This window comes from Penaeus vannamei, chromosome 2 (assembly GCF_042767895.1).
Source record: "Penaeus vannamei isolate JL-2024 chromosome 2, ASM4276789v1, whole genome shotgun sequence".
In the NCBI taxonomy this organism is placed as follows: Eukaryota; Metazoa; Arthropoda; class Malacostraca; order Decapoda; family Penaeidae; genus Penaeus; species Penaeus vannamei.
In genome coordinates, this window is record NC_091550.1 from 51,713,762 (window position 1) to 51,728,761 (window position 15,000).

The window sequence follows — 15,000 nt, forward strand, 5'->3', positions numbered from 1 at the left end:
CAGCTCATTATATGCTTGAAATAACATTTACAAATGAAAAATATATGTATCATATTCCAGTTCATCACTAAATACATTGAACATTCTGCTGACCACCTAGGTCATCTAGATCCACTGAACTAGAGCCTTTTTCCTAATCAAAATTTATTAAAATCTATGGTGTATTTTTGAATGGTCTGGTAAAAAGTCATGTATTACGTATAGCAATTCACTTGATCACTGATTAAGACTTCTCCATAGCCACAAAGTTTACTAATGATGTTCATAAAAGCAATCTAACTAATTACCTGATGAGGAGCCCCTGCTGGGATGAAGACAGCATCTCCCAGACACTGGATGATGGCGTAACCCTCCACGCCATATTCCTTGTACAGTCTCTCTCGCAGAGGACCGTCCAGGTACCAAGACTGGTCATGAATGGGGTCGTGGTGAGGCTCCAGCTTATCCCCACGTTCTATGGCCACTTTATTGAGCAAGTCCCGAATCTTGTCAGCGTCCCTGGCATGGTAGATGTGCCACAACGCTCCTGGTACTTCCTCCTTCTCCCGCACTCTTCGGCGGGTAAGGACATCACAGCCAGCCTCATCGATGGCCTTTAGAGCTGCTGCAAGTTTTTAAAATATACATATTTAAAATCAGCACTTTCAGAGTGAACCATAGTTCAAGAAATATTCCTATTTTTCATGATTATGAAAGCCTTGCAGATTATCTATACTGTTGAATTCAACCCTGCATAAAGAAGTGCAATGAACTTACCTTTTATATGATCTTCATAATCAGCATCTTTAGGAACACCAACATAACACATGACATTAACAGCATCAGAGATATCCAAATGAAGATTTGTGGAAGCTCTGCTTGGGTGTATGGCCGAACCATAAGCAATATACATTTTTGGACCCAGGTCAGGCCGGACGAAGCACTCTGGGAGACGGCCAGCAAGATTTAAACGGCCATTTCTTCTCGTGTACTCTCCCATGGGTAAAACAGTCATCAGATCTTCAAATCTTGAGGGCAGCATTTCTGCAAAGTCATCCCCTGGGGGCCAATCCTTCAGCTTCAGCACCATGGGTTGGCCCTTCTCATCCTTCAGTCTCTTCCCATAGTTCTCAAAACCTTCCCAGAATTTCTTCATGGGTTGGTTGGGAACAATGTTACCAGTGAGACAGTTGATTAGATCATTTTTGATGTCTCCAAAGTCCTTTGAGAAAGCTGCTGGTTTCCACAGCTCAGAGGAGAGTTTCTGCCCAACACCAGATATGATGACAGGCTGTCCCCGCTTCCACTGATCCTGGAAGATGAGTGTGTTGGTGGGTGCAAGGGGATCTTGTAACCGCAGCAGCTTGCCATCACAGAGCCAGGAGTGCGCCACGCCAGGATACAAGGTGCTGCTCTCAGTCTTGGTCATTATCCTGATTGGAAGTGGCTCGCGCCCTCGAGGAGTGTAGTTGTACCTGAAGAGAAGAATTACAATTAATATTACAGCAGTAAACTTGTACAAAGTTATCAAACTAATTACCGAGATTATGGTTGAAGAGAAAGCTATTAGAATATTGTAACATTAACCATCCAATTCCCAATTAACAACCAAATCATACAGGGAAAGCAATGACTTACTTTCGGACAAAATGTTTGAGCACCATCTGGTCATTATCCTTCGTGTCCTCCTTGTCCGACGTGTTGTCAATTACACAGGAGATGACTTCATCCACGGTGTCAAGCTTGGGCTTCTTCTTACTGGTCTCTTTGCTGGACTTAGTAGGAGGTGTGTTTTCATCCTTCGTGCCTCCATTGGGCCGTGCATTGGGCCTGATCAGCAACTCTCGCAGGGTTGAGAAATTGCCCTCCTTGTCATCTGAGTCTGAGTCTGAATCTGAGTCAGAACTCTGAGAGAAACAAGCAAACCATTTGAGAAACTTGGGATGTGAGAAAAGACATCATACTCACAGCCGAGACATAAATAATACAAGAATATATATATTGCAGTAAAATTAAAGTGTTAGTACTATAATGTAAAATACTGAGTAAAATCAAAGTATGAATTCTATCATGTAAAAAAACAGGACCAACTGCCATGGTAAATAATAGCATTTTAAGTTCTGACATTTATACCCAATTGTCCTGACCTTTACCAAATTACACTTAAACTATAAAATTCCATACTGTGGAAAGAAACTTCTTACAAGTCCAAACAAAAGAGGCAATAAAACCAACAGATACACCTGACCATTACGAGGTCCTATTTCCACTAACATAACCCAAATAAAACAAAATAAGTTCCCCTTGCCGTCCTCTAAATTGAATAATTGATAATGTTTCATTTCTAATTACAATTTGCATATATTTTCCAACCATTAACAGCTATATCCCTACTCAAATATATGCTTAACAGAAAAATATATAGTTGTTTTGTTGCAATAAAGTTCATCAAACATTTATATTATAGGAGTGAACCAAGTGTTTCCCAACAAAATCAATACCCTATTGACCTATAAACCAACCAAATTCTGTATTTCACATTCAAAATTTTTAGCATTGGCTTTACATAATGATTCTTGCATGAACAAGGTTTATCACTGAACATGAAAAGTGTGACAAGAGTGAGAAATCTCTATTTGAAGTTGATTTAATACTCTCTTCTTTAATAATTTTGGCTGCTTGACTATCTACTGGTCTTTGTCAGTAGTGACATTATAAAATGCTAAAAGAGGAAGGGAGAATGACATTACCTCCTCTTGCACTTACCTCACTGTCTCTCTTGTCACTGGAGAGTGCAACATCAGCAAAGAAGTTCAGTGGAGAGTTGGACATCTCTTCATCTTTGCCATTCATTTTCTCCGTTTTCTCCTGCTTCACTGTCCCATTCACCATTTCACTTTTACTAGGGTCTTTCTTTATGTTTTTGAGCAGATCTTTATTCACTCCATTGAGCTTCTTCTTATCGTCTTGGGATGCTTGTTCTTTGTACTTTTTAGCCTCAGGGCATTCACAGTACTGAGGGATGTTCCATTTGTGTCTCACTTCGTGCACTTTCCCCCCCAGCTCAAGGAGCGCATTCCCCGAGATTATCTGAGTAAGCATGAGTTTGTCCTGCTCGTGCGGGAGTCTAGATGCACACAGTAACCACGAGTATTCATCACGGTCTTTACCGCCCTCATCCCACACCTTCACTGTTCCATTCTTGCGTCCTTTGTAGCAATCTATACAGACCACAAAACCACACTTGCTACATGCCCAATGGATGTTGAACAAAGTAGTTTCACACACATCACACATCTCCCGAACTCCTTGCACCACTCGCTTCCAAGCCACTACAGTCTCTGAAACCCAGGATCAAAAGTTTAAAAATATGAGCAACATATAATTTATCAATAAATTTTATTTCAAATGTAAGCATGATGTATGTAAAAAACTGAAAGCTATTTCTACTATAAAAATATCAATGAAATTAACACTTACCATCACCCATATGGAGTGCCATTGCTTCTTTCTCCTGCTCCACCAGGTCACAGAACTGATCCCCTACATGGGTCAATAAAAACAGACTTGTTTCTTCATCTAAGTCCTCTGGAGGATTATCACTGTCTGGCACCCACAGTTTCAGGTCATCCACTGACACGTCTTTTATGGGGTCTGAAAACCCAGCTACTGCCAGTTGCCCATTCTTGGTGTAACGGAGTCGTCGGAAGGCGTAGAAACGGCAAAAGATGTTGGGCATCTTCTTGTTCCTCTGGTGGGCTGTCCAACGGCACTCACGACACTTAGGTAGTTTTGGAGCCACCTCATAACATGACCCATCTTGCAAGAAGCTCTCTCCTGTTTTCTTGAGCTGAGATACTGGGGGTTTCTGCAGAGGGTCATTTTGTGGGGGTTCCTCTTTGGACTTTTTTGGCTTTGGGCCTTCTTCCTTGTCTTTGTCTGGCTTCGATTTGGGTTTTCTCCCTCTTTTCTTGGGTTCAGAGTCAGGTTTGGAAGGTATTCTCCCCGATTTCTTGATGTTTGTCTCTTCACTCGCATCACTGTCTTTCTCACTCTCACTATTACTATCACTACTTTTTTTCATTCTTTTCAATTTTCTTTTGCCTTTGCCTCGCTTTGGCTTTTGAGTAGTACTCCCTTCAGAGTCTGTTGAGCTTGAGTCCCCATCTTTGATATCTTGGCTATGCCCATTAGGTATACTGTTCGGTATACTATTCACAACTTTTGGCTTACGCACAACTACTTTTGGCTCAGACTTGACAGCTGTAGTAATTGTTGATGTAGGCTTTGAGGAAGTAGGGGTACTGCTGGCCGGAGGAGGAGGTGGTGTAGCTACTCGAACCGAGAGTGAGCCTGAACTGTTGGTGGTCGTTGGTGGGATGATTTCAACACCACTCTCATGTCGCTGAAGCCATGCTTTCTTAAGCTTGTGCACATAACCCCCGGCAGGACCTGGACTATTAGATTTCTCCGGTTCTGTCATCTTGTTTGCCCCTGGCGAGGAGCTGTTTTCAGTACGCTGAAGAGTTGGGGTAGTAGCAGCTGGAGGTTGGCTCGGCGGGCGTGAAGCTGGACTTGCAACACGAGACAGGTTGGCTGCAAGAGCTACTGTGTTCTCTACAGTGGTAATTGTAGTAGCAGCAGTTGGATACAGAGGGCTTGGTTCTGATACACGAGACAACAGCGGCTGGTTAGCTGTACTTTCAAATCTGGGTTTCTTTGGATCTTGAGGTGTTGGAGTCTGAGTTCGTCTCTTGCTGGGAGATGCAGCATCCTCACGGGTGCCCAGATCCAGAGGCTGTGTCTGTGTTGGTTGTGGGGACGGGAGTGGGGGAATGTGAGGTGTTGCCACATGGGGGGAAGAAACTGGAGTTATCCTTGCTGGAGGTGGTGGACCTGGAGCTACCACATGTTTATGGTGTGGTGACGGTACTGTGGGCGGATAGATGCGAGCATCATATGGGCTTCTTTCCATGGGTGGCCGCTGTTCATGTGGTGGCATTGGAGGCCTTGATTCAGGAAGTACCCCTCTACCCGAATGAGCTGGAGGTGGTCCTCCCACACCACTGGCTTTGCTTGTCAGGGGCAGAGGTTGTGGAGGTCTGGAGTCAGGACGGCACACTGGAGTACCTGATGTTATGCCAGGCTTGCCGTAGATTTGTGGTGGCGGAGAGCTCACCTTCGACTTAGCAGAAACTGACGATACATGTAATGGATTGGGAACCAGCCCAGCGGTTATAAAATTAGGAGGGTAAGTGGTGGGAGGGGGTTTCACCCCTGGGGGATAGTATCGGTCAGGATGTGCTGGTGAAGGTGTGGAGTGCGGAGAAGACTGTGGTTGTCTAGCTTTGGTCAACTCTACACTGTGGGGCAAAGTAGTCTGAAGATGCGAGGTGCTACTTCTGTGTAAGGAGGGAGATGGTTCATGTGGTTTGTACGCTGAACCAGGTGGGTATGGACTAGACCTTTCTGGGGGCCGCTGCTTGGGACTTATAGAATGTGGAGGGGCTTTTTCATACTTGATCTCTGGCTGGATAATGACTGATGTCTTGTCCCGTGGGTCAGCGTAGTGCAGGTAGGGGACCCTCTCTGTGTGGGGAGGTTTGGCCTCTTTGGGTAGATAATTTGGTGGATAGGTGGCCAAGTTGAAGCTTGGATCAGCAAGTTTGGGCAACCCAGAGGGAACCGCAGGCTTCTCTGAAGGTTTACTGGAGTGTGCTGGTGGAGGATACCTAATCTTTGCTAAGGAATCCCGATTCCTATCTGTATCACGAAAAGCTTTGTATATGCTTTCCTGCACCATCTTCTCTGGCTCATGTACACGGCGTATAGCTTCTTCCTGACGCTGCTGTTGTTGTTGCTGCTGCTGTTGCTGTTGCTGTTGTTGCTGCTGCTGTTGCTCCAAAAGACGTCGATCCTCCATTGCATCTATCCTCTCCGTTTTGACCAAACCAGACAGAGTATTCCATCCACCAACCTTCTGAAATTACAATAATGAGGTATGAGCATAGAAATATCTGGCTTCATTCAATTCTTTTTTAAGACTTCAGTTTCATGTCTTTCTGGGTAGGTTAAGTAGGAAAAGTTCATATAGCAAGCTAGAATTGAGTGAATCCCTCTTCAGTATAGAAATAAAAAGCATATTGATATTTAATTTTGATGAAGTTATCAGGTTTCTTTCATTGAAAATTGAAACAAAACAGTCTAAGATCAGATGAAATAAATATAGTATGGAGCAACTTCTTGACACTGAATTGAAACAACAACCATAAAGAACAAAGAAATTTTGGGAAAAATAAAGCTCTGACAGTAAAACATCTCACACAAAAAGCAGGTCCCTATAGTGAACTCTGTACACCATAATAAAACCATCCATGACAATGTGGCAGCCACACAAAGGCAAAGGCTACAAGCCAGGCCAAGAATAATTGCACAACCCTCATGGGTAGGAGCTGTCCCGATTGAACCTTATCATTCATTTTTGTCATTATACATTACTCTTACTTTAGGTCATCAATTCATTTACCCTTTCAATTTAACAAATAAACTTCTGCATGCAATTTCTCATGCTTTCCCCTTTCCCCTTCTACATTACACACAATGGTTAAAACAAAACCACACAAGCTTCAGCCTGACAGACAGCCCTACTCTTTATCCTGGCCTGAGCAGTGGTCACATACAGCCATTGACTGTGGCTGTGATAGAGTTCTTTTCCTTATCACTTACAGAGCAATCAAATAACAATGTTCATTCATTTGGACGAGGTACTAACACTATGAGCAGCCAGTGTGGAGTTATCACGTGATGCGGTCGTCCGTACCTGGGCGTGCGCTTGGGCCTGGTAGGCTTTACTGTGTGGTGTCATGAGAAGGGGGTGGTTGTGAGATGGGTGGTTGGAGGGATGGTGGTGGTTGGTCAAGCCGTGGACGTAATAGGCCTGGTTGAGGTTCTCGGCTGGCATGTGGCGGACAGTCTCTCCACCGTGCTACAATAGACCATATACCCCATCAGACATGTCTCCCCACCCACTAAAGCCTACAGCCATCTCATCCAGCAGAATGAAATCAACATGTACTAAGGTTATGGTAAAATAATAATAATTACGAATAATAAAAAAATAAAAAAATATGAGGTCATCACAGAAAGATATGGAAAATGTAAAATTCAAAGGCACATGAAAATAGGCTTCAGTTTCCTCAATTTGAAGTCGGACAATTCTGAAATAAGTAGGAACATGTGAGATCATCTTTGCCCTTTGGTAAAGAAAGAGGAAAAACACGAAAAAATAGAAGTAGAGAACATAAAAACATCAACTGATTTTTATGAATTTAATGTTACAACAAACCACCACTGAAAAAGAATTTACTTGAAAAATAAAATTTCTAAAAGGAAGTAACTCAGCCTATTACAACATCAGTACAGGGAAAAACATTTGACAATTGCTGGTCTCCAGGCAGTGCAGGAACAGTCTGGATTCTTTCTACACGCAAGATCAAATCATTCAAAGATTCATGTTACACACACAAAAGAGAACATAAAAAAGCAAATTCAAGGTAAATCTCAAAACATTAAAGGGATGTCAACATCTTAACAGAGGTAATCAAAAGACATCGATAAGCAAGGGGGATCTTGTGGGAATCAAATAGTCTATTTCTTTTCTTTTCTATCAAAGGCAGAATTTCTATGGCTTGGGGTTTTAAGTGTGACAAGTACCTAAGGAATTTTCAAAAATGGGCAGAGAAAGGTAAACAGACAAGATCTGAGAGAGCTACACTGGAAAAGGATGGAAGGAATGCACAGATAAAAGTGAGAATGAGTAATGGATGAAGAGGGGGAGAAAGAAAGAGGGGGAAATATCTGGGCAATAGTGTCTTGAATCATGGCTGCCATTCATGTCCCCTTATAGGTTGCTGAGCACATTCACAAGAGGTACTACTAGGGGCTGAGAAGTGCAATGCAAGCCTTCATTAATTTTAATGAGCAAAAAGGTATTCGTATGCCAAAAGGACAGGAAAAGTATGAGGTCTTGTGTAAAATTATTACTGATGATTTCATAGTGTGTGAATCCTCAAGATATACGGATGAAGTAAAATTAATAAAAACATTTGGCTAAGTGCCCCACAGATATCTAAAATCATAAGTAAACATCCTAATTAAGTCTAATGTTGTCCATGTCAAATAAGTGTACTGTACTGTCACAGTTCCTATGTCATAGTTCAAGCTATATCACAAACATATTCCACATACGTGCTCTGAAAATTTGGTGTACGTGGCACGAATGTAAAGGCTATATCTGAAGCTCTTTAAATTTCATGAAGCACACACAAATCATAAACATGGTCACAGTCTCATCTCTTTCCCTGAAGTCCCTGTTGAGTCAATTACGTAACATAATCAACGCATCTGGAGGATTCTGGTGATTATCAACACTAGTCAATTCACCTCAGGTTTAACAGAAGAGATATGCCTCAACCTAATATATTTTCTTTACAAATACCAACAAGCACTGTTGATCTTTTTTCTGTTTGTTTTTTAGGACAGTTCCTATCAACAAATATATTCAGATCACTACAGTAGCTCTTATTTTTAAATTGAAGATATCAAAAGCGCTTTGCTGTATAATTATTCAACAGTGCCAATTTCATTTACATATAGTGTGATCACTTAAAAACGTTAAGCAGTAAAACTGTGTGTGTCAGTCTTCCCCATTCTTGGTCTTTGTCTATGATTCAACTACATTACACTCAAAAACAGAAAGAATAAATACTAACAATGCCTTGATGATCTATCAGTTCTAAAATGCAAATAGCTATTAAGACAATAAGCTAGTTCTATCCTTCCCAGAAGTCTAAATGTTTTATCAAAAAGAAATAAAATCTATCTTCATTTCCTAGAGTACAGATTTCAAAATCTGTTGTGTATCACTTCACACAGTATTTAAACAATCTGGTTAACCTCACTCCAGCAATGCCTGTTTGACCTCCTAGTGTAACCAGTCACCTTCCTAGTTTTGTAAGCCAAAATACCAGACTTCAACCTGACCCAAATTGTGGTCCATTATCCAACATTCAATATTGTCTGTATCTAGCATATATTGGACCTTACAAAGTATTCCTCCAGTGCTGAACAAGTTTGTCACTTCCTACTTTTCCCATGCATGTCTGTCTCAAATGCTATCTTATACTTAATCTTTTCTCAATCTCAGAAAATGAGTAAACTATATAAAATAAACTGAATATCAGAGAATGAGAAGAAAATACTACTTAAATTAAAGGAATAAATTTCATTCGACCCATCTCTGTGCTGGACCACTTTCTCTCACTAAAACAACTTTTTGCCTTCTTGTCCCATCAGAACACGACCACACCCAGTTCTTCCTAACTCAACACCCACAATTGCCTGGGGCCATCCTATCACATTCAATAGTTCATCCACCAGTCCATTTACTGGTTGGCAAACTTGAGTAACTGTTCATCATCTCTGTTGGTTGAATATACCAAATATTAATACTGTTGTACTGATGTCTTCCTTTTGCTTTTGCAGTCTCCTTACCACTCTCCTGATCACTATTCTTTTAACTGTTCCTTGAACTGTTTGACCAAGTGCTTTCTGTGTGTCCAATGTGCTGCTTACTAGCTTACTAACCTGATTTTACAACTGATTCCATCAATGGCTGCATCACATAAACCCAGTCTCTCCTCTTACCTTCTCATCATTCCCTTCCTTTCCACCCCTTCCTTTTAACTTTCAATGGCTTTTCTACCATTTGCAAATAGCCACAAATGAGTGTGGCTTTAACAAACAACACTAGCCTGGTCGTGTTGAACATTTACCTTGTGCTGGGCCAGGCGGAAAGTCTTGTTGAAATGCTGGTCCACCTGGTACTGCTGACGCTCCTTCTCCTCCTGTTCTCGTCTCTCCTTCTCTCTCCTCTCCCTCTCCCGCTCCTCTCTTTCTCTCCGTTCTCTCTCTGTTTTTTCACGCTCCATTTTCTCCTTGGCAAGACGTTCCTTTTCCCGAACTTCTGCCTCACGCCTGGAAGAGAATAATTATATTGTTTATTTTATATTGAAAGAACTATAGTATAATGATATACAAACTATTTCCTAAGCAATAGCTAACTCTAATACCTGACCATTTATTGATGGCCCTTCTAATATTAATAACAAATATGTACCACAATAATGATCTAATCAGAATTATCACACAAGAGCACATATTCAAGCAAGAAAGCAAATGTAACACAATATGTTTTCCTTTAACAAAAAAAAAAAAAAAAAATGCTGACCCCAAAAATAAAGACAAAGAGTTCCCTCATCACGGTTCTCAGTGAAGCTTTTGTGCTTCATCACAAATACCAATCAGACCTTAGCATAAAGAGGGAAGTGCCTTGGGGAAATTTGGTATTCCCAGCCTGTAACAGTTTTGAGGAAAAAAGAAGATAGAAAAACTGTGGAATTCAGGTTCCACTTCAGGATGTAAAGTCCATGAGATTCCTCGTTAGCTTGTGCAAATGAAACTATTATATCCATGTGTGTGTGTACCAGCCCGCCTGTCCATGTATGTATGTCTGTATGTTTTTTAGGATTACACAGTGGTACCAAATAGCAAAAAGGCAACTGAAATAAGGAAGTTGGAAGAGGATGGGGAGGCTTGAGATAAAAGGCATAAAACAAGAAAATAAAAACACTTGAACTGAAGTTCTGACAAAAGAAACATCATCAGCCAAAGCATAATTATCGTTTCAACATTCCATCAAACCCGGCCACTGAACCCTCTTAGGCTTTGCAGTCTGAGAGAGGACTTGCATTTGTAACTCATAAAGACTAGACTACACATAATAATTCTCAGCTGCTATACATCTCTTAATGTATTAGTGAAAAAGATAAAAAGTAAAAAATAATAATGAAGATGAATTATCGAGTCAAGACAGTAAGAAAAACTGACTTTGCTGCTTCTTGCAATGGATAATCAATATACTGTCTTGCAAGTATGCAGCATCAAAATAAATGAAGTTCTTCTGAAGCTCTGAACATAAAAAGATTTGTAAAAAGAAAGAAGAGAAGGAAAGAAGAAACCTTGGCAGCTGACAAATGTTCCGATTCTCTCTCCCACAATTATCTGAGAAAACTTAAGTATAACAACAAAAAAAAAAAGGGAAAGAAGCAAACATAAGAGCACTAAAAAGAAGAATAACTACAAAACAAACAACTACATTCCAACAAAGCCTTGCGTAAACAGTGCAACATTTTATTACACCAGAGCTTCTAATATCAAACTCATCATAAGAAACTGCAGCTGCAAATGCACACATCCTTGCACACTCATGTTCAAACAAACAAAACCACAAAAACAGGTTCTTGGAATGCTTTTACCATATACTGAACAATTCTTGCATGAACACTCTTGCCTTTCATTCTCTTTCTCCGCTTTGACAAGACACAAAGATTACAGGGCACCTGACAAACGGCGACTGACACAGCACAAGGTGTTGGTATTTGGAGATTTACAAACAATGGTGAGAAAAGATTGGGTGTGCCCCTACATTCTTCCAAATGCCTCTTCACTTAAGAAAGAAGGGGAAGACAAGAGGGTGAGAGGATGGAGGAGGAAGAGGAGGAAGGAGAGGAACAGGAGAAAGGAGAGCAAAAAGGAGGAAGGAGGAAAAGGAGGAAGGAGAAGAAGAGGGGGGGGAGGAGGAGGAGGGAGAGGAGGAGGAGGAGGGAGAGGAGGAGGAGGGAGAGGAGGGAGAAGGAGGAGGAGGTGTAGGAGGAGGGGTAGGAGGAGGAGGAGGAGGAGGAGGAGAGAGGAGGAGGAGGAGGAGGAGGAGGAGGAGGAGGGGTAGGAGGAGTAGGAGGAGATAGGGGGGGAGGAAGAGGAGGAGGAGGAGGGGTAGGGGGAAAAGGAGGAGGAGGAGGGGTAGGAGGAAGAGGAGGAGGAGGAAGAGGAGGAGGAGGGGTAGGAGGAAGAGGAGGAGGAGGAGGGGTAGGAGGAAGAGGAGGAGGAGGAGGGGTAGGAGGAAGAGGTGGGAGGAGGGAGAGGAGGAGGAGGAGGGAGAGGAGGAGGAGGAGGGGTAAGAGGAAGAGGTGGGAGGAGGGGAGAGGAGGAGGAGGAGGGGTAGGAGGAAGAGGTGGGAGGAGGGAGAGGAGAAGGAGGAGAAGGAGAAGGAGGAGGAGGAGGGAGGAGGAGGAGGAGGAGGAGGAGGAGGAGGAGGAGGAGGAGGAGGAGGAGGAGGAGGAGGAGGAGGAGGAGGCGGAGGGAGAGGACGACGAGGAGGTGGGAGAGTAGGAGGGAGGGAGGGGAGGAGATGAGAGAGGGGAAGAGGAGAGAGAGGGGAGGGGGAGATTAGAGCAGGAACACTGAAATGAGGTTGTAGTAGTAGTAATAGGAAAACAAACAAAAGATGAAATGCCAAATAAGCAAAAATAAAAATAAAAAGGAGAGCACTTCCAAGTCCTCTTGTGTCACAGGAATAGCAGCGGCGGGGCTTCCCTTACTCAGAAGATCTGTAACTCAGACCCTCTCAACTCAGGTTGGCGTGTGCTGTGCAGTGACAAATAAATTGCCACCCTCGGACCGCTAACCTTATTAAAGCCCTCACACACACACACATACACACACACGTACACACACACAAACAAACACACACGTACACACACACACTCACACGCATTCCCCTTAACCAATCCCAGCATCAAGCAACTACCCGGGCCATGAATTCGCAGAAATATGTACAAATCACTAAATTTCCCACCGAATTCCCGCCCGTGCGCTCGTCACCGCTGAAGATTCGATCCTTTCCCAGGAGACTTTTCCAATTAAGACGTCTCTTTACCTATTCACGATTCCCGTAATGACAACAGGTCCTGATCAATACCTCAAAGAGAGGTGGATCCTTAAAGCTGTGAGCTCGCTTTCTGACCTTGGACCTGTGGGCTTAGCCGGAGAATCGCTTCTGAACACACCAAAAGGTCACCCATTGACCCCTTTCTTTCTGCTTCAAACCTTCGAATCTTTCTCTCCGTAATAACAGAGAGAGAGAGGCTTTCACTCTTACTCTACTCACCCCAAATGCACACACGTTCAATGGCGAACGTGCCTACTCTAACAGCGATTTCCTAAGCTCGCCAGACCAGTTAAATTCCCCAATAAAGAAGTGGGAAATATCAACCCTCGACGCAAAATGGCCCTTGCGGTTTCTCGTTTTCGCTCACAAATCGGATTTTACTTCATGCCAAGATCGGTCTGAAAGTCCCTTCACACAACAAAGTACAGTTACCGCTGAATCATTTCGCGCGAGATGCCACGCCATATATGCGAGGCCGAATCTCACCCTCCCCTCATGTCTCGTCCATTATTACTCAAGCATTACCGAACGCGTAACACTTCACAAAGAGAGTGGAAGTGCGAAGGAGCGAAGAGGACGGGAGGACGGGGAAGGTGCAGGAGAAGGGGGGAAGGGATGTGGAGATAATAAAAGAAAAGATAGACATGGGGAGAGGAGAAAAATAGTGGGGGGAAGGGCGAGAGGGGGGTGAGTGAGAGAGAGAGAGAGAGAGAGAGAGAGAGAGAGAGAGAGAGAGAGAGAGAGAGAGAGAGAGAGAGAGAGAGAGAGAGAGAGAGAGAGAGAGAGCGGAAATACCAGCCTGCCGCCTGCTGATCGCGACCGTGCGAGCAGCTCAACCGCTCCCCACCCTTACCACCCACCTTTAGAGACCTGCTCCCACACAATTAAAATCTTCTCCCTATGTATGTCTCCGCCTCGCCTTCTCACCCATCCTATTCATTTCAATCTCTCTCTCTCTCTCTCTCTCTCTCTCTCTCTCTCTCTCTCTCTCTCTCTCTCTCTCTCTCTCTCTCTCTCTCTCTCTCTCTCTCTCTCTCTCTCTCTCTCAGCACCCCCTGACAAGCAGCCAAGGGGAAGCCGCCCAGCACTCGCCAACTCGACGGCAGCTCCCGCCGCCCGTGCCCGCCCAAGCACCGTGTGAAGCTGCCAGTTGATCCCTCTTCTCCAGGCAAGTTGCCACTGCTACTGTCAACAAGTAGCAACTTGACTTCACTTCCGTGCCAACACTTGCATGTGTAGTCTGCTTGCCTTCCAAGCTCCGAAGGAAAAACGGAGAGGAAGTGCAGACAGACAGTGGGTAAGCGATAAGGCGAAGCAGATGTAATAGAGTGAAGAGGCGAGGGGATGAAAGAGAAGACCGAGAGAGCAACAGACAAAAACTGAGTGTCCGCGGAGAGAAGCAAAGGCAACCGATAAAGGGGACGGGATGCAAACGGAAAAGTAAAGGACGTGGGAATAGGATGCACAAGATATGATAAAGACGAAAGCACTAGAGAAGAAATAAGGGAAGAGAGAGGAGAAGAGAAAAGGAAGAGAGAAGGGGAGAAACCAGAGTGGGAGCCACAAGGTGTAGTGGTGACGGAGGCAGGCAGGCAGACGCTGCTGGGTCGGGCGCCTCAAGGTCATGGGAAGGTCTTTATGTTGTCTGAAACTCCAGCAACTCCCTCGCCCTATCCTCACCCGGCAGTACTTCTCTGGGCCGCCTTCGCCTTTGTAGTACTTCCCTCACCCGTTCCTCGTCCCCCCTTTCACCCCCACACCTTCCCCACCAGCTGTGCATCCGGGTACTCCAGTCCTGCAGTAGCGAGTCCAATCTTCAAACGAGACACATTCCACAAAGCCCTTCTTTTCCTACTATGCACCATCTTCCACACACACCCACACGTACCCTCCTCACTAACATCACGACTTCGCTACCTCTTCACAATGAGCAAACCTTTTGAACTGAGCATGACAAATACGGGCTCAGGAAATAACTACCACGGTTATATCCCCTGATTGATACAAAACAACCAATAATCCCCCAATAAGACAATCACCAAATTCCCTTGGTAATCACGAAACAACCCATTAGCGTAAGCGGTCTTTACTTTCCCTTACTATAATATAATACAATACTGTATATTCAGGTTAGAACAGGATGAAAAGCTTTGTCTTTGACCTTAATCAGATAT

General features: G+C 43.6%; 1 protein-coding gene across 1 annotated transcript in view; it reads right to left on the reverse strand.

The window, feature by feature from the left end:
- Window positions 1-15,000, reverse strand: part of Kdm3 (Lysine demethylase 3) — a 44,341-nt gene that overhangs the window by 2,044 nt on the left and 27,297 nt on the right. The window contains exons 2-8 of the mRNA XM_027382299.2: window positions 9,813-10,014; window positions 6,800-6,964; window positions 3,460-5,959; window positions 2,746-3,320; window positions 1,618-1,886; window positions 757-1,454; window positions 288-604 (exon numbers count right to left, since the gene is read on the reverse strand). Of these exons, the coding sequence (XP_027238100.2) occupies window positions 288-604; window positions 757-1,454; window positions 1,618-1,886; window positions 2,746-3,320; window positions 3,460-5,959; window positions 6,800-6,964; window positions 9,813-10,014 (4,726 nt within the window). The remainder of the gene's footprint in view (window positions 1-287; window positions 605-756; window positions 1,455-1,617; window positions 1,887-2,745; window positions 3,321-3,459; window positions 5,960-6,799; window positions 6,965-9,812; window positions 10,015-15,000) is intronic.